General features: G+C 30.3%; 2 protein-coding genes across 2 annotated transcripts; both read right to left on the reverse strand.

Annotated features, from left to right (window-relative positions):
• Positions 1-199: 199 nt before the first annotated feature.
• LOC139095102 (essential MCU regulator, mitochondrial-like) lies at positions 200-1,035 on the reverse strand. The gene is made up of 3 exons (XM_070646357.1): positions 823-1,035; positions 637-734; positions 200-574 (listed from the first exon to the last, which is right to left on the reverse strand). Exons 1-3 carry the CDS (start codon positions 916-918, stop codon positions 523-525), a joined length of 246 nt encoding a protein of 81 aa, XP_070502458.1. The 5' UTR covers positions 919-1,035; the 3' UTR covers positions 200-522.
• A 10,216-nt stretch (positions 1,036-11,251) lies between these two features.
• On the reverse strand, positions 11,252-20,664 carry LOC139094005 (uncharacterized). The gene is made up of 2 exons (XM_070644875.1): positions 18,838-20,664; positions 11,252-12,270 (listed from the first exon to the last, which is right to left on the reverse strand). Exons 1-2 carry the CDS (start codon positions 19,158-19,160, stop codon positions 11,895-11,897), a joined length of 699 nt encoding a protein of 232 aa, XP_070500976.1. The 5' UTR covers positions 19,161-20,664; the 3' UTR covers positions 11,252-11,894.
• Positions 20,665-20,865: the final 201 nt, after the last annotated feature.

A 20,865-nucleotide genomic window follows, 5' to 3' on the forward strand; every position in this document is an offset into this window, starting at 1 on the left:
ACCATGCAAGTTATTAAGAAATTATACGGTTTTTGTCTGAGACAGGTGTCTGTTTGGCAACTCTCCTTTTAGGTACCTCAGTGGTCTTCCTGTATTATAAAAGTATCCTTTTTGTCTGTTATTGTTTGGTAGTAAGTCTATTCCGAAACCGCACATGGTATACGATTCATGACATCTCCAAAAAATGTTGTGTCGCATCACACAGGTTGCCCACCACTGCACTAAGCCAAGATTCATCACGATACCTCCCGAGCGACACAAATGATGAAGGCTCCGCTAAACCTCTTTTATTAACACCAAATAAAAGCTGCCTCCGTTTGGCGTCCATAAGGCAGCCCTAAAAGGCGGCCATGGACATTTAGTAGAGCCTTAGAAGCTCCTTTGCCTTCTTCATTTGTGTCACTCGGGTCTTCATTTGTAAGATTAAGTCGTTGAGAAGATAAAATGCAATAGAGTAGTTTTTAGAAAACATAAATTTGATTAAATGGCAGATAAGACTTGTCTAATAACTTTTTAGGAAGTTTAGTCATCGTCTTCATCCTCTGGCACGAATAAGTCATTCTCCTCAAGAAAACTAAAAATATACACACATACATAAGTATTGTTATGATTGGAATCATCATATTAATGACATACCTTGCTATATTCTTAGAAATAAGGGCACCTAATAATATTCCAGGAACCATTGTGCAAAAGACTCCAAGTATACCGAAGGCATTAACTGGTGGCATTGCCTATAAATAGGATTAAAGAAATTTTTTCTAATTTTTCTCGCATTTTCTTTCAAAAGAACGTAAATTCTTGTGGAGTTATTTATGTCACCTTCAATGCTCCGGACTTGTAATAAACGCCCATGTTTCGATTTTGTTGCAGTGGCAATCGTTGGTAGCGAACTAATCTAACAATTTTTGGTATCATCTTGGATAATTGGAAGAAAAATTGAATTGAAATTTCTTATTGATCAATTACAACTTTTTTTTGCAGATTCTTCTTTTGGCTGCAATTCCTTTCCGATAGATGTCGCTGTAAGGAATATCATGGATTTAAATTATTTGAGGCTGTGCTGCATACGTTAAAATTAACTTCCCTCAATGTTTTCATATGTCTGCAAAGAACATCTTGCAAATTGTTTCTAATGTCATGAATTTTCAGGTACAAAATGACGTCCGATGTCGTAATCGAGTCTTGTCTAATCGATTTAATGACATATTATGCTGATAATCACCCAACAGTGACGATAATGAAGTTTTTGACTTTATCATTAATTAACATCATTAATTTTCAGTTGTTATTCACTTCCAATATATAGTCATAAAGTGTTAAAAATATTGCAAAGAATGAAATAACTAGACGGTGAGCATTTGCTGCAGATTTCGATAAACTTGATGTTTCAAGAAATTAGCAAATTGTTATTTTTTTTTGGATCTGAGCAAGTAAAAGTATTTCAAGCCACAAGTCATTAAAAATTCATAACATTACTACCATTAGTATACAGCCATCTCGAATCAAGGACAACAAAAACTATATTTGAGAAGCTTCTCTTTGAAGGCTAGAGAGTCAGGAATGTCGTAAAAGGAGTGGTCTGGGAATCACATAATTTAGTAAACATTAATATCAAGTAACCACCAGAATCTATACATCATTATCTTCATTCTAAATTCTATAATATTTTGTGGACATGGAATTCTGCTCGAGCAGGAAAAACCGCACTTTATGAAAAACAATAAAAACACTTTCTAACCCCATACATAAATTTTCAACAAAAAAAAAATTGTATGTGTATTTCTGCTGGTAGTGACAGCGACTTGTTTATTTTAGAGAATTATAGCTCATTTCAATGAATTTATTTATTTTTTGGATGTCCATTAAGCCATCTGCGGATGATCCAAGGAGAAAATTGAATTAAAAAAACTTTTAAATTAACTTAAAATATTTCCTGATTTCTTTTAGAATTTCAAAAATCTTTGATTGATATGCTTTATAGATGCCAAATCTATAGAATACTGATATGAATAATATTTATTATACAATATGTAGATGAGAGCTCTTGAGACCGAAAATTCTAGGAATCATCTTGTGGTTTCGGTCCTTGTCTTGGTCTTGCGCCCATTCTCGGTGTCAATTTCAGTTTCAGATCCAGTGTCTGTCTCGGTCTCGGTTTCAATCTTGGTCACACTTTTGGTCTCGGTCTAGGTCTTGGTCTCACTCTTGGTTTCGGTCTTAGTCTTAGTCTTAGTCTCAGTCTCAGTCTCGGTCTCGGTCTTAGTCTTAGTCACACTCTGAATTTCGTTCTCAGTCTCAGCTCTAGTCTCGATCCTAGTCTCAGTCTTGTTCTTGGTCCTGGTCGCAGTCTCGATTTCGACGGTCTCAGTTTTGGTCTCGGTTCGGTTTCAGTCTAAGTCTCAATCTCGGTCAAATTTCGGTTTTGGTCTTGGTCTCAGTCTTGAACTCGTTCTTAGTCTCGGTTTCAGTTTCAGTCTCAGTCTCGATCTGGATCTCCGTCCCCTTCTGAGTCTAAGTCTCGATCCCAATTTCGATTCAAGTCTCGGTCTTAGTTTCAATCTCATTCTAGGTCCCAGTTTCAGTCTCAATCTCCAAAATCATCAATCACGGTCTCGAAAATTCATCTTAACCGAAACTTTGAGAACCTCCTTATGTACATTTATTCATAAATGAAGTGAAAAATAAATTTTAAATACACCCCTTCCAATTAAAAGTGATAATGCTCAAAAATGATCCGTATCACCCTCACCTAAATCATAGATTTCAGTAATCTGACCACAAATAAAGTATCTAAGTACTAACCGTTTTTCCTTTAAATTAATTTAAATTATTATATTCATTACCCCTCCATAAAATAAGCCATCCTTATTATTTCCAGTCTAAAAACATTTCAATTCTAAATTATGCCTACTTATCATGTCTACAAGGTTCAAACATCTTTTCTTCAAACAAAAAAAAGCACTTCAAATGACTAAACCGAAAAATGAAAAAAATATGTATATACTTTTATGTGTATTTGTCACAAACACCTCCACTTAGCGACCGACCGTGAAAATAACAGAAAGGCACAAAAATGTGTCATGCACACGATTTAATTAATACAATAGGAAAGTCGTGAGATGTACACGAGTAAGACGGTCGAAAAAAAAATGCTCAAGATTTTAAAGCCATCATACAAATTTGCTAAAATCTTCGAATGTGAATGACCGACTGAAAATTATCAAAATTTCATGTATCCTACTGGTGATAAAAGCCGTGAAAAATATGTTTCCTGTGACGAAATAGATCTAAGTGTCAGATTCAAAAAGGGGTCGAATGTTAAAATTCCCAAATAAATCGATATAATTTAGAAACTTGAACAAATCAAATACAAGACATCTAAAAATTCTAAAATTGAATACCGAGGGGAAATACAAGGGGAATTTCCGGCTCGAATTATATTCAAACATTTTCGGGAAAAAAATAAAAAACAAAAGTGAATCATAACCTTTTTTTTGTTAGATTCTATTGACGATTTTTTAAACAACAAGTCTCTTTTGTCCATATCATATCTGAATATATTACAGTTTATGAAAATTTCCCAATTTAAGAAAATATTTGTCATTGCAGATTAAATAGAGTTTGAGATATTTACTGTGTGTGATTTAAGTATACCGCATAAAACAATCGGAATATAGTGTTCCGATACAGAATATAGGCGTACTCAGAAAGGAGTGGATTTTGGAGTTTTAAAATTTCTGGTTACGGCCCTGATAGGGACACCTAGGGACACTAGGCTAGTGTGAATCTGACTTCAGGTCAAATTTGGCAAAACTTGGCCACACTAGGTTTTTTCCGAATTTTTCACGTCCTGTGCCATTCGAAGCATGGTCAAGACCTGATCAACTGCAAAAGGTGGCAACCAATAGAAGGAACCACCTGTGGAACCCGTGAATCAGCAACCTTTCGACGAATATTTTTACTTGCATATCGACTCGAAATAACTTAGTTGACTTGACTCAAGTGCCGACATCATCGAAACAACCAAGCCGAATCTATTTAAGTCGAAACAAGTCGACTTCAACCGACTTCAATCCCTACAAAAATTCTATTCAATAACAAACTTTACATTGAACTTTACTTTATAATTTTAAATCTATTATAATACATATGATTGTTTATAAATTACCTCTCAAGTTCCAATAACTAAAGTGAAGTGATAAACTCAATTTTCATATAAAATAATACATTTATGTAAATATTATTCAATTGAAATTTTTACTGAATTTGAAAAAAAAATGTAATAATAAATAGTATTATTTATTTTGTAAGATTTCAACGACCTAAATTCAAAAATAAATTAAATATTAATAAAAAAATAAGGTATTTTTGGGTATATTGAGGTTTTAATAAAGATGAGCAATCTGTCCCGAGCGATACAGGTGAAGAAGATACGTCATGGACAAAATTGTTCGAATATACGTTAAAACTAGTCATCAATTGGGCATTAACTTACCATCAACTGGTTATGTCGTATTTTTGTCCACTTGGAGGAGCTTTTAGGGCACCGATAGAGCTGTTTTATTAACATCAAATGGACGCCGACCCTAAGTTGTATCCAAATGACTGTCATATGCTTACAAATGGAGGTCATGTGGAATATGCTCTTTTAATACAGTGATAGACAACCTTTAATTGTTCGCGGCACACCTTATGGTAGTAAGCCTCGACTAAAATCGCACACGGCATACATAATAAAGGTTGTCCAACACTGCGCTGATTCTAAAGTTCTGTTAATTCCTGAAACTTTGTGTAAATTACAAACAAAAACATTAGAAATATGACTTTATATACCTTTACATACCTTCCTAGAGAATTTCCCTACCTTTTTACAAGGCTATTCAAAAAAACATTGATTGCATATAATTCAAAAGCAAATAAACCTACAAAGCTTGATAATAACAACGATTCCTTTGTCTTGATTTCATGTATTTCATCATCAAAATTGGAATCATTTAAGCTTCAAGTCATATAATTAATTCAAGAAACGTTCCTAGTAGTGATTCAGATGCATTTTAGCGTGAATCATGACATATGAGAGATGATGTGAAGAATGTTGAATGAATTAAGGCTAGAACCTTTGAGAATCTATTGACAACAATTGTATAAATCCTTATTCGGAAATAACATCAAAGCACAAATTGTAAAAAAGATATTTCAGGTACATGTATAACCATTAATTGCATTATTTTGTGAAATCGGCCCTTTAACACAAACAAGTTTCTATATCCAATGCCAAACGAGTATCCTTTGTGCAAACAAAAACCAGCAAAAGCATTTCTCGCATTTAATTTAATCAAAAAAAGAATTGCAAATGAGAATAGTAGCACACTCCAACAAGCTTTGTGTTGCCGTATCCATTGTGAAAGCTCTTCATCATCAAAAAAAAAATACAACCGCGATTAGCTGTAACAACAAATATATAGCCAATTATAGTTGAGATAAAAATAAACATTTTTTTTAATCTTTTTTCAAGTTTTTTTCGTTTTTTTTATTTTATTACATCATCTGAAGCTTTTTTGTAATGCGAATATATAAGTATTTGTCCTATAAAATAGAATGCAAAAATTTATCGCTTTTTTTTCCTTAAATTTTATATTTTTTTTTTTTTCATTTGAAAGCTGTTTACCAAAATGAGCTTAAGTCGAACAAAAAAAAATTGGTTAATAATTTTATTTTTTTTTTTCTTTGCTTCATTCTTCGTATTAATTTCTACAAGTCAATATAATTTTTTTTTTTATTTTCATTTCTACATAATACAGTTTTTTTTTGATAATAAGTCAACACATAATTGATTGAGATAAAGAAAAATGTGTAACATGATAAGACTGTGTTGTTTCTTATCTACATCATATTATGAATCGATATAAAAAAAATTTCATTAATTTAATAAAAGAACAAAAAAATTCAACTAATGATTTAAAAAAGAAAATAATTGGAGAGGGTTTCTGGGTTTAGATTTGAATTTTCGTTTACTTTTAAAGGTTTTTTGCAAATTTTTTGAGATTTTTGTATGAAAATTTGAAAATTTCAATTTAAATTCAATTTCAATTCAATTTTGATTTAACTTCAATTTAAAATTATTCAATTAAATCTAAAGATTTGATTAAGATTCGAAATTCAATTTTGTTGCTTTTAATGAATTTTCAATTACAAAATCCCGAGCGACACAATCTTTTAAGGCTCTTTCAAGGTCTTCGCCTTTTGGCGGCAATCATTCCTAACAGACAATGAGCGCACTTACATGATTCCATATGTACATACTCAGTGTCTGTTAGGAACATTTCCAGATTCATTACAAATTCCATCTATGTCACTCGGTTATGACAAACTCATACATCACTTATGAAGTTTCATTAATTTTGTTTGTTTTTTTGTTCAAAAATTATTGCCAAATCAATAAAATATCCAAGTTTTATTTATCTAAAGGAAAAATCTTAGTAAATTTCATTAAACACAAGAAATACTCTTCAATCTTGAAGATTTATCTTCGTGGAACCGGTTTGTCATATAATCTGCAACGGTTGAAAACTTGTTGCAATCTGTGATTTAAGATGTACAAAAAAGTTTATGAAATTTTTACTGTTGATGCTACTTAGGATTTTGTCAGATCAAAGTTTATAAGTGGTTGGATATGAATTAGGAAATGTTAATATTGATCCTGTGGCTTAAATGTTGTATTGAAATAAATACTAATTGGCATTTATTTTCAATATTTAAAAAATTAAAATGGAATTTAATTCTTTGATTAGGTTTAAAACTAATTTTAAGTTTTAAAATCAAATTTTCAATTCTAAAATCAAGTTTTAACTGTTAAAAATTAAATTTAATTCTTTAAAATCAAAATTTAATTATTAAAATCAAATTAAACCCTTTAAAAGTTAAATTTAAACTTTTTAAAATAAAACTCAAATTCTTTAAAATCAAATTAAATTTTTTGGAATTAAAATTAAAATTTTTGAATCCAAATTTTAATTTTATAAAACAAAATTTAACTTTTTAAAATCAAATTAAGATTTTTGAATTTAAATTTTAATACACTAAAGTACCTATAACTTTAATTCTTAAAATCAAATTTAATGTTTCAAAAATTGGATTAAAAGTTTCAAATTTAAATTAAATTATTTCAGAACTTAATTAAAATTTTGTAAAATTCATTTAAATTTCTTAAAGATTTGAAATTTGAAAATCGCCATAATTTTAAAATTAAAATTGAATGTTGATAAATGTTTAATGAATTTTCATTTAATTTTATTTCCGTCAATTTTCTTATTGAAATTATTTATAGGTATTTATAAATGAGATCTGCGTATCATTTATTCAATAATAAATACACCAAAATCAGAATTGATTTATAATTTTTTTTATTCCTTTAAATTGAATTTAAATTTCAATATTTCCATAATTTTTCAAAAAATAAACGTGAATTCAAATCTAAATCTCAGAAGTCTAGGGAAAATTTACGTATCATATCAATAAAAGTTTAATACAATAACATGTGATTAAAAAGATATGAAAAGAGAAAAAATAAAATGAAAATGAAACATTTTAAAAAGAAAAGAAAAAAAAATGATACAGAAAAAAAAGAAATTATCCCCAACGTTTACATTCTCTTATCTTGCACGTGACATACTGACGCATTTTTTCTTAGTCGAAATTCTTTTACTCCTTTTTCCTTTATTCCCATTTTTTTTTTCTTTATTATCACAGAGTTATCATTCGTGTGTTTTTTTATTATGTTACTAAATAGTGACGAGATGAAAATTCTCTCAATTTTTGTTTTTTTCGTCTCTGACACTCACATTCATTGGAAGTGTTACATAAAAAATCATTTGAAAGAGTAGTTAAAGAAAGAGTTTTTTTAAAAAATGTAAAGTAATAATACACGTAGTAGAAGCCGTACACATTATTTAATTTCATTTCCTACATAGAGCATAGTGTATAATATGCATTATTTTTTTTTTGTTGTTGCTATTGTACATATAAAGGTATGCTTCAGAGTTGTTATCTGTTTGTTGTGTCTGTGGTTTGAGATTTGTATTAATTTTGTGCATTTAAATAGCTCAGGGTGCTAATAAGCAACCTTAATTCATTTTACAGCTACCAATAGACAATTGTCCGATTTGCACACATTGATATGGTGCTGCCGTGGTGACTAGGCGTTTGGATCCTCAGAATTAAGTGACATGTTTACCGATTGGCAAATTTAGTTGTTGTCAATTGGTTCTAAGCAGGGACGTAGCCAGGAGGGTCATTGGGAGCACGAGCCCTTCTTCCGAGAATTGGTGCCCGTGCCCGCAATTGTCCTCTAGGAGAATTGGAGCTCGTGCACCCAATGGTCCTCTCACAGAAGAGGCCCGTGCTTCCAATGGTCCTCCTGGCTACACCCCTTGATTCCAAGCATACTCCCACCTCGTCACCATGACTTCAACATTTCAACATGCCCCAATCGGGTTTAATTGACTGTCATGGAACATTTATTCTGATAAATCTAGTGACATTACAACAGGTGCCCTAATTTTCTTTTTTGTACAAAAAAATCATCATTTTTTGATCTGTTTTTATTTTCAGTTGAGTCATGAATGTTTTTCTACACATTTCAACATGACTAATTTGAGATCACAATGATTTTGCAAAATCAAAAAAAAAAAGAAACATGAAATGAAAATCAGACTAGGAAGTTTCATGATGTACTCAAGGTTTGAGAGTTGTAAGTTGATTATTTCTTCTGCTTTAAGTCACAATTTTTATTATTTAATATTTCAGGGACGTCTAAAAATTAACATTTTTAAATGTATTATGAAGGTTTACTGGACTAATTCCTAATAAAGTTTTACATATCATTAGAATTAGTTTTGCCTATAATATAACATTACTCAGATCCTTGTCTAGTCTAACAAGGTAATATTTCGAGTCTAGACGTCATTTTCGATTGGAATTTAAAATTAGAGGTCAAAATTTGACAAAAAAATTTCAATAAATATTCAGAATTTCAAGCTGATTTCATTACTAAAAACTTGTAAACTTTTATATAAATCTGAAACAAAATGATCTACTAAGTAGGAAGGGGAGGCTCAACCTCAAACCCTATCCTCCAAAGTATATTGAATAGCACAAATCAGCTAATCGATTAAAAATTTGTAGGGTTCGCCCAGATGCGCAGGCCTGCAGCAGGCCTGCAGTTTCTATTGTTCTAGATGCGCATCCAGATGCGCATCCAATTGCATCCAACTGCATCCATCTGAACTTTTTGTATGGAAATTTTTTTCAAAAAAAATGATGAAAAATTGCATTTTTGAGAGTTTTTCATCGTCGTAATTGGAAAACTAAATCAAAAATAACATTTTCTACGATATTCTAACTTTATTTTTAAAAAATTAAAAATATTTAATTTTCCAGTGTTTTTCCAAGTTTTTCATCAATATATATGAAAATTAAGGAAAAACTAGCATTTTCCAAGATTTTTCATCATTATAATATGTGAATTCATGTGAAAAATTGTCATTTTCATAGTTTTTAAAGTATTTGGTTAAATTTTCAGATGCACTTGGATGCGCATCCAGATGCGCAGGCCTGCTGCAGGCCTGCAGTTTTCTGCATCTCTGCATCTATCTGCATCTAATTTTGGCGAACCCTAAAAATTTGAGACCAGGCTAGGGTGACTCTCCCGAGTGGACAAAAATACGTCATAACTAGATGATGTTGGCAAGTTAATGTCCAGTTGATGACTAGTTCACTCGGGTTTAATTTGGTTTCAAATCCGATTTAAAACGATTTGAGTGGGACTTGATACTAAGGGTTCAGATCCAAATTTCGACCCCATGTCGGGTGTGACTCTGACTTGGTATCTGATTCGATTTAAATTTGACACCATGCTTCAGTCAAGCTAGTGACACCAATACCGACACCAGGCCGTTATGATATTCCTAACATGTTGCACCATGTCTTCGGATTGTGGATCAATTTACTGTCTTGTACTTTTTGGGTAGATTCATATCCAAAAGGCACACAGCTTAATACTGGTTGAAAATCCAACCCTATGTCATCATGACTATAGCTCCAGATCAGATTTGGGTGCAATTTGGTCTTAGTTTAGAGCAGCGCTTGAATTCGACTCGGATTTTGTATGAAAATGTCGACTCAAGTCCACTAGACTTCATATAAATTTTGAGTCGACTTCGAACACTGGTCTAAAATCTAGTCGACCTGGAATCGGACTTTAAATCAATTAATCGACTTGTACTATTTGGGTATGTCCATAATTAGGATTTCATCATCAATCCCAAAACCATACAAAAATGCCAAAAAATCTTAGGGGCCGTTCACTTATTACGTTCGCTTTTTAGGGGGGAGGGGGGGTCTAGGATTTTGTAACAGCCTCAACCAAAAATTTTTTTTTGTAACGACATTTTGTAACGAGGGGGGGAGGGGGGGTCTAGAAATTCGTTTTTTTGCGTAACGTAATAAGTGAACGGCCCCTTATCACATTTCGCACAAATGAAAAAAAAATTACTAAGCCTCACAGCTATCGAAACTGATACTTTTCCGAGAACATTTAGTAATTCATTCATACTTTATCAGCCTATAGTAATGACATTTTCCCATGAATTTTATTAATGTTACAACAAGTAAGCATTAATCTCATAAAAAAAATTTGTAACTGTAATTCCAAAAAGATAGGGTTCGCCAAAATTAGATGCAGATAGATGCAGAGATGCAGAAAACTGCAGGCCTGCAGCAGGCCTGCGCATCTGGATGCGCATCCAAATGCATCTGAAAATTTAACTAAATACTTTAAAAACTCTGAAAATGACAATTTTTCACATGAATTCACATATTTTAATGATGAAAAATCTTGGAAAATGCTAGTTTTCCCTTAATTTTCATATATAATGATGAAAAACTTGGAAAAACACTGGAAAATTAAATATTTTTAATTTTTTAAAATAAAGTTAGAATATCGTAGAAAATGTTATTTTTGATTTAGTTTTCCAATTACGACGGTGAAAAACTCTCAAAAATGCAATTTTTCATCATTTTTTATGAAAAAAATTTCCATACAAAAAGTTCAGATGGATGCAGTTGGATGCAATTGGATGCGCATCTGGATGCGCATCTAGAACAATAGAAACTGCAGGCCTGCTGCAGGCCTGCGCATCTGGGCGAACCCTACAAAAAGATAAATCATTAAAACTCTCAATTTGACCTCTTATTTTATCAGATATGACAAATGTCACACAAAAAAATTTATTTTATTTTTTTTTTTTTCAGTCTTTATTTATCCTCAAACCCCCAACAAAAAAAAGAAAGAAATCTATTAAGCTTCCTGGTCGGGAACCACAAAAGCCACATATCGGGGTTTAGATAACAACTCTGGTATACGTTACAGATAAAACAATTTTTTTATTTATGTATACAAATATACTTCTTTTCTTTCAAAGTTTTTCCACTATTTTACAGTAAAAAAAAATGCCTTTCACTTAAATGTTTCGCATTTTTAGTTAATTTATATAGTTTTTTTTTTTCGTAACTTTTCTTCTTGTGTTCATGGAATAACAATTTATAATTGTTGTGTTTTTTTTTCATATTTGAGACATCCATACACACATTTCTTTCATCGTCTTTTTTTAAAAGGTAGAGAGAGATATATATGTATTTTAATATATATATATATATATATATATATATAGAAAGAGATATAGCAGTGTGGCATACTTTGGTACTAACAAATAAAATATTGTGTGTGGCTTACAATCAACTTTCAAAAAACTCTAAATTGTTATATAAAAAAAAAGAATCAAATACTAGAGTTAGAGTTAGAGCCCATGATAATCCTCTCTGTCTTATTGTTTTCATGTTTCTAGTGATTTGACAACGAGCGATTGGAAGATTCCGTTGGATGAATCGAGAGCTGCTGCTTTGCCACATTGAAAACTATTAAGTAAATTATTATTGTTGTTGCAATGCATGCTTAAGTCGTTTTGACCTTCAGATATATCGTGAAACGCGTCTGACTTTAGACGTTTTTCTAACTGATGGTATGACAATAGTGCCTGCTCTACTTCTGCCTTTCGCTTTCTTGATAGTGCTTGCTCAATCTCTTCGGAGTTTTTTAGTATTGGATCATGAATTGGACTGTCTATTGAACATAATTCCTCTAAATTATCTAAATCCAATTTCCTCTCCATGTCTGTCTTTGGTGAATTTTGGTTTTTTTGTTGTGATTCTCTATTGGATGGACGAAAAAAAAAAGAGAAAAATTGATTAATTATTTAAACGATTTTCATTTATTTTTTTATATATTCGCGTGTTATGAATTAATGTACATTGCACTTATGCATTCTCAACACGGAGAGTTAGTTTACGGCAATGAGATAGCTGTAAAGTAGTTATATACAAAAGGGAGAGTCTCATACAAACGAACCGCGCCGCACATGTAGCAGAACAAAAAAAACAAAAACATTTAATTCATTTAGTATTTAGTGTCATAATAGGTAGTAGACTAAAAAATATATAATACACTTGTAAAATGACCTCAATTTAGTCTCTTTTTTTTGTTTTGCTTCTTTATACTACATTGTTATAGTTATATACTTTTAGGTGAATATAAAGCAAGTATACATAAACCACCAACAGGTTGATGATTAAAGTGCATTTAGATAAAGATCTAAAAATCAATTTTTTCGTACTCAAATATTACGTCTGTTTGTTTTTGTTTACTTTCTATCGTTTTTCGTACACACTTGACGAGAAATATTTACTTTTTCATAAAATATGGAACGTATTTAATATTCTGAAGGTTTTAATGACTTGTTACTGATTTTTGCCATGTTTTAGATTGAGACTCAATGATAATCTCATAACATTAGTAAGTTTAAAGCAAAATATTTGAAAAATACATTTTGAAGTGAGACAAAAAATTTTGAGTGTATTCAGTAAAAGACTTTCGATGAGTTCAATAACTTTCAAATCTAATCAAAAATTCTGTCGCAATACTCCTTATAAATTTATCATCCTATTATATTAAAATCTCAACACAAAAAAAAAGAGCTAAATGTCTGCTCACTAGCAATAATAAATTATTTAAAGCGACGCCTGTCTAGCCAACTCGTAAGTCAAAATGAATTCCAAACGATTACGTTCCTCCATGCAAATTTTGCAATCAAAAAAGTCTCTTATTTATACAGCAACATCTACTTAGTGAAACACCCGAAAAAAACTTTTCATTTTTTTGAAATTTGGAAGCTTGTTATGGTTCAAGGAAACTGGAAATCAATTGAAGGTGACAAGACTCTACAGAGAAAATTATGTGTAGCCAAAAAAAAAATATCAGCTTTTAAACTTTCCGCAATGTATTTTGTTCATTTATTTTTTGGATGGAAGTATATGGAGAAGAATAAATTATGAAAATGTTCAAGCATACAGCACACACGAACGAATGAAAAAAAAAGGTCGTTCTCTTTTTTACTGTTGCTTGCATTTTTCAACACTCTTTACAAAACATTTCATCTCTCTCTCTCACTCCGCTTCGGGTTAATAGTCCCGCTCTCGTGCCAAATATTATTCTCTCACCCTCAATTCTCTCAATATTATATAGACTATGTGTATTGTGTAGAAGATTTGATTTTATACACATCGCATTACATTGCTTACTTCCCGAAAATGAAAAGAGAAGAGACAAATCGCTTTTTAAATGATACTATGGGATATGAAAGGGTGCACATGAAGGAAGAATAAGAAGACTTTTTTTTTCAGATTCACAATATGTGTATTGTAGAATGTACAGCAAGAAGAAAATGATGATGAAAAAATAGAAAGCAACAACAACAATATTATGAAGCGATAACCACTAAAGATATTAATTTATCGATATATTGAATATGAAGTGATGGCCTTTAGTTTAGAGTTTATCGAATGGTATAAAATAAAAAAGGGAATAAGAAGGAGGAGGAGGCAAAAAGTACAATAATAATAAAATAAATTGAAATAAAAACACAGAAGAGAAGAGACGAGAATGAGAGAAGTGTATGTATATATATATTTTTGCGCAATATAATATGTATTTCCACTGCAATACCAGCATTTTATGGCTAGATAGACAAAGTAATCATGGTTGGTTAGTATTACCCTATTAGTTCTCATGTACATACACCAAAAACTCATTCACTGTTTTGAGAACTAAATTCACAGTTTTGTTTTTTTATTTCTACGTTTCATGCTTCGTAAGAAGGCACAACAAATAAAAAAATACACTTTTTTGATTTCTCTTTCAAAAGAAGTCGAAAATATGAAGTAGAAAAATAAAAATCAACAGCACGTATTGTTATTATGTATTCAATATCTCTTTTTGGCTCGTAGTGAGAAATATTATGAATTTTTTTTTTTTTATTACACATTTTTTTCCTCTTTTTTTTGTGTATTCGCTACTGCTGTTGTTGTACAATAATAATGTACATACGCTTTTCTAACGGTGAATAAAAAGCAATAATATTGCTACTGCTTAGCGCATAAAGATTATTGAAAAAAATCTCACTCTCGATTTGTTTATCCCTCTTTATCAGTCGTGTGCTGTAGAGATTTTTTGATAATTTTTTAATGATTGTGCTTATTTGTCGCCTTCTTTATAACCGATAAATTGGAAATGAACTCAATAGGTTGCCCACATTCATTCTTTTTCGCTCATTAGAAGTTAATGCGATTATCGTATTGGACTTCTTTTTATTGAACTTTCACCTGTCGCGAGTCTCTTTCTCTATTTGTTTAGTTAATTTGGTGTGAACAACAAAGGTGCGAAAATGATATTGAGAATAAATAATGATATTAACGGTTTTTGGGAATTTAAAATTGCAAGAATGTCTTAATAGAGTCATAACTCATGGATTATGGAGGTTAAAAGATTCATTTGTTCATATTTTGTGAATTGTGAGTTTTTGCACAACTTACAATTAGGGGATATTGAGTTGTTGCGTAATTTGATATTTCAAATAATTTTTGGGTACCCCCTCCCCTCCTCTTTTGTAGATTTATTTAACAAAATATAAAATATTCTGTATTTGACACCCCCACCCCCTCCTGCTTTTAAGCGTTATCGTGAAAAATCAATAAAATTTTAAAATAATTTTTAAAATAACACAAAAATTTTAAATTAAATAAAATTGAAAAATAAAGTTTTTGAAAATTTTAAATTGAATAAAATTGAAAATTCAAATTTTTGAAAATTTTAAATTGAATAAAATTGAAAATTCAAATCTTTTAAATTCCAATTGTTAAATTATTTTATCAATCTTAAATCATTAAACCCCACTCAAAACAATGAATTTTAAGAAATCAATAATCAAAAAAAAGTTTAAATTCCTCTACATTTTGTGAAAAATTGATAATTAATAATAAAATACAACTCATAATTTATTAAATGATTTTTTCATTCAACTCCAAAATTGCTTTTTACTTGCTTCATTTGTCACGGAATGTATTATATCCCTTTTTTTCGATTTTTAAATAAATATTGAACTGTACAATTATATGTGATGAAATTCACTAGAACGAGTTATATACACAATAATATTATACAGTCAGGCTTTTGTGCTATAAGCATTATAAATTTATACGTAATAGATGAGTAATGCCCTAACAAGTTAACAACATAATTCATTTCAAAATATTGTAATATTTTTCAAAAAAAAACAATCAAGAACAAGAAGCTTGCCACTTTCAAAATATTCATGCCCGTTAATTTGATAACTAATTACAAAATTTTTTTCTTGACTTCCGCTTAGGCACAATACAAAGAATTATTAACATTCACGCATTAAGTAGCGCAAAAGAAGGAATAAAAAAATATAAATTCTTTTATGATTTACAAAGTGATCAATCAAAAAACGCCCAAAAGTTCTGCCTACGTTAAGTATAGCGAAAAACTGTCTTCTCTTTAGCGCATGTTTACAAAACAAATAAGCTTTTTTTCATTCACTTCGGGTTAGTAAATTGTATTATTTACTATAATTTGTTATTGGGATGATTTAGAAAGTTGAAAAACTTTTATTTTTTTTTGTGATTTATTTAATGCCATTTTGTAGATGCACACGGAATATCTTTTCTTTTATCGTTAGTTTTGAAGTTTAGATAGAAAATTGCAAAAAAAAAAACTTTTTCGAATAGAGCAAAGTCATTAATTATTAAGTGGATAACAACCCGATTGGCACATGTTGAAATAATGTCAGCACGACGACGAGGCTTCGAGGCGACAGAACACTTAGAACAGTGATGGACAATCTACGTATCACGGCACAATAATATGCTGTCAAATGTCAGACTCGTGTTGAAGTCGACTCGGATTTTTTATGGAAAAGTCAACTCAAGTTGACTTGACTGCAAATAAAATTCAAGTCGACTTCGAGCTCTGCCAAGTGCTTTTGGAAATGCGATAAACCTGTCGTGACTGAACACCAAGATGTGTTATGGTACTAGAAAGATTGTTCACCACTGTCTTAAAACCAACCCTAACAGACAATAAGAATTCCCATCTAAATGAGCGTGCTCATGAGGATACTCAATTTAGTGACCATACTCATTAACAAGATTCTTGTCTGTTCTAGCAAGTGTCAATTTGTCAATTGTCTGTGATTTCGTTCTAAGTATTTTGTTGCTTCATCAGAGGCGTATTTCAGGGAGGGAGAGTCTTGACAGGAGCTTGGAGGGTCAACCACGACCTCCTTATTTTGGAAAAAATCAAGCGTTACTAGCTATGGCCTTAAACCCCTTTCAATATGTACAGATCGGGTATAATAACCAAAAATTAAGAAATTCCAAAATACCAACCATTAAAAGTTTGAATTTTTCAAATTCTAAATTACCGTTAAACTTTAGAACACTAAATTATACAATAATTGAACAAAAGCATTCCACGGCGACTACCTTTGTACATGATTTTTTTTAATAGTATAGACATTTCGCATACACGCGTTACCTATCGATAAAATATAATGAAATATCATTATCATCTTTTACAAAGTCACAATGAGTCCACATTCTTATAATTTCATAAATGAGGAAATTCCCAATTGATTTAGATTTTTGATATAATGAATTTAAAGTGAGAAGAATGTACCACGTGCATTAAACTTTACATATAGCTCTTTATTAAAATTAATTAATTGTTCTAACGATTTATTCTCTCTCTAGAAATTCATTCCATTCTTCACGTTTTTAGTCGTTCTTATTCTTAATTCATTCATTCATATTCTCCATAGCCGAAGCTTTTGTCTTTTTTTTTACGGGATTTAAATTCAATCAAACAACAAGAGAATAAAAAGAATACTGAAAAAACGTTAATAGCAGTAAAAGAGAGAAGAAAAAAAAAACTAAAACATTTTTTCGTTAAAAATTTCTATTGTATGGTATTTCAGTTACGGTTTCGAGTATGTGTTTGTATGTAGTATAATATCTTGGAAACTTTATAACTTTCCGAAAAAAAAAATATGGTAAATCATAATTTTTTCTGTGCTTGTCTCACTCCCTCAATAATAATTTTTCATCTATCTCATTCTATGGATGGATAGAAGATGATTAGACAGAAACATTCCAATTTTGATTGCATTAGAGCTTACTCAATGAATGTAGATTTATGGATTTATAGTTATGGTGAAATTGAATTAAGAGATTAGAATTATTTTTTCATATTTGATGCAATTTTCACTTTTCAAAATTGCTAGACTCTCTATCCCATATATACTCAGTTCTCTCATTCTCTCGTGATCTGCTTTTTCATGGCATGTGTTAATAAATTTATTTAATTTATAATAAAATTAATTGCAATTGCAAAATGGAATAAAAAAAAATGTTGAGTTCATAATTAAGTGAATTCATTAACATTTAATAAATTATTATCAATATTTGTAGTTGTATATATATATATATACATATGCACATAAAGTGCAATGCGTCTCGAACATATGATCGCCGTGACGTCTGTGTGTTGAACGTTTTACGAAGTTTTTTTTTATTTTTTTCAATGCTACAAATTTTTTTTATTTCACTTCGTGACAATTAAAAAGCTCACATATAGTGATAACAGAAAACCCACAGCTAATATGAGTAATTAACATTTAAATGAATATGATACCATATAATCTTTTATTTTCACGTTCAGCATATACAAACATACGCATACATTCCATACACTTTAAAAAAAAGTTTTTTTTTTTGATATGCTTGCTTTGTGGTTTGGGATTTGTAAACGCATATCAAGAATTAAAAGTGTCAATTTTAACGACTTTTTTAAATTTAAATAATTTAATTTTTCATCGTCTCACTTCGAAAAGCATTTTTCATATTTCTAGCTCAAAAGTAAATATCCTAACCTAATTCTCATCATGCAACCTTCAAAAAAGTGGCAAAATCATAATCCAAATAACCCGCATCATTATAACCATATAATTCTCAATATATTAATGAACTAATCAACCAATAAAGACAAAATGAATGCACAAGCACCATTAACTGTAGCAATAAGTCACTAAAAATATTTGTACATTCTGTCTTCTCACTGGCAGTCAGTCTCTCTTATTCTCTCTCTCCCCATTTATATGTTTTTCTTTTTTCTTCATTTTATAATAATACGATTTCGACTACGACGACTTACGAGAGATATTACCGAGTCTACAAGTGTACGCTTTTTTATTTCTTTGATTTATTGTAGATTTTACTACAGAGATGATGTTGCTTTTGTTCATCGTTTTCATTTCGTTATTACATTATATGTATCCATATAACTATATATATATGTGTATTACTTACTTGTAATTTTGTTGCTGCTGCTGTTGCTGTTGATATCTATTCTGGCCCCTTTGTTTATCACGTTTAATATCTGCCGTTAAACGCGAATATGTATTGTGAATAATTACGGATATTCTTAAATTATTTTCGGAATCTTTAATACGTTCCAGCTTCCTAAGACACATTTGTAACACTCTTTTTCGCTTTTCACGCATTCTTAACTCATTTGATATCATTGAGAGCTTATTTTTTGCTCGTCTAAATGTCCTTGTTTCATCGTCATCATTCTCTGAAAAAAACTCCTCTTCCCCTCGCTGTTCTTCGTTTGTTTCTGGTAAGGTCATGTTGATTGGCAAATAAATTTTATTAATCTCCACTTTATGTTACTCTGTTATTTTTTTCTTCGTGTTCTTTTTTTTTCGTTCGCCTCTCTGGTTTCAGCAAGCTACTTGCTAGCTTATAATATATTATATGAATAATCAGTATATGAACTCAATAACTCATTTAATGTATTATTTGCACATATACACACACAATCCACAAAAAAAAAATTTGTGAGCCTTCTTCTTTTTAATATGCACTGGAAAAATAATTGAAATTTATATCCTTATGTAAAATGATTCAGTCTCTATATGTCTCGATGTTGGATATCCTTTTTCACTTTAATATGAAAAATTATGATTTGCAGTCTCTCTGACTTTATCGTCGACAATACTTTAATAGATTGAGAGAAAAATAAAAAAAAATTGTCTTTTTTGGGTGCTACTTGCTTACTGCTGCTTTAAAAGTGAAACATGTTATCTTTCATGCGTTTGGCCTTGCTAACAACAAAAAAAAAACAGTAAGATTTTCTTCTCATTTATAGTAGCTACACGTATGTGTGTAAATATATTTAATTATTGTTATTATTGTAAATTCTCTTTTTTTTTTGAACTATGTAGCACTGTCTCTACTCTATTGAGATGTATAATATTCACATATAGTAAAGTTAAGCTTTTTTTTATTTGTTCAACATCAAATAGTCATTATATTGAGAGAGAAATCTCGGAAACCTTTTTAATAGGTTAAAAAAGGTTCATTCAATGTTTCTTCCTCCTCCACCTTCTGCTTACTTCTATCCACACGACGTTACGTTCTCTCACTCACTCTCCGCCGTTTGTAATTCAATATTTAAGTATATTTAAATTAATTATCTTCTTCTCAAAAATGTTGCTTAATACAAATCTCTTTTTTGTCTGTTCACAATTTATTTCCACTTCTCTTCTTTTGATGAAACTGTTAATTCTGATTATTTCCTCTTTTCTCACTTATTGCTATTAATATGATTCTTATTTTATGTTCACAATTATGATTTTTTTTTTTTGGCTATTCTCTTTAGTTGCAGATCATAATCATAAATAATAACCTATTTTTTATTTTTCTTTCCTTGAGTTTCAATTCAACATAAAAAAAAGAACTAATACATAATAGATAGATAGATATACACAATATTTCTCACAAAGCAAGAGTGAAAAAGAAATTTTTCTCTTTATAAAAAAAATTGTTCCGAATATGAAAAACTTTTTTTTTTTTTCTTTTCTTTTCTCGTATGAAATTTTTGTAAAGTCTTTGTTATTTTATATATTATTTAATGCGGAGCTATATTCCGTTTCCGTCTGCTCTATAGCACGACTAGCGCGAGAATAAGTCAAAAAAAAAAATTTTTATTTTATTTTACTTTTCTTTCTTCGACTCTGTTGTATGCCGTTCAAAGACACAATATAGTACAGTGTCTGTGAGAGTTTCTGCTCTCGCTCTCTCTCGGTATACTCTGCAAAATATATGTATATACACATATTTGAGGGAAAAAAAAATAATAATATAATATGTATTATACACGTTCAGTGGAAAAAAGAAAATGAAATGCGAAAGTCTCGTAAAAAAAAACTGTATAAGGGAAAGAAATAGATGATGATTATGAGGAAGAAGAAGAAGTAATAATAAAAAAAAATCATATTAAGGGATGTTTGCTAGCTAACATATATAAAAAGTTATAAAAACTTAAATTGA

Source organism: Chironomus tepperi, unplaced genomic scaffold, assembly GCF_022539635.2.
Source record: "Chironomus tepperi strain 1889 unplaced genomic scaffold, CSIRO-AGI_Ctep_v1 contig_33, whole genome shotgun sequence".
NCBI lineage: Eukaryota > Metazoa > Arthropoda > Insecta > Diptera > Chironomidae > Chironomus > Chironomus tepperi.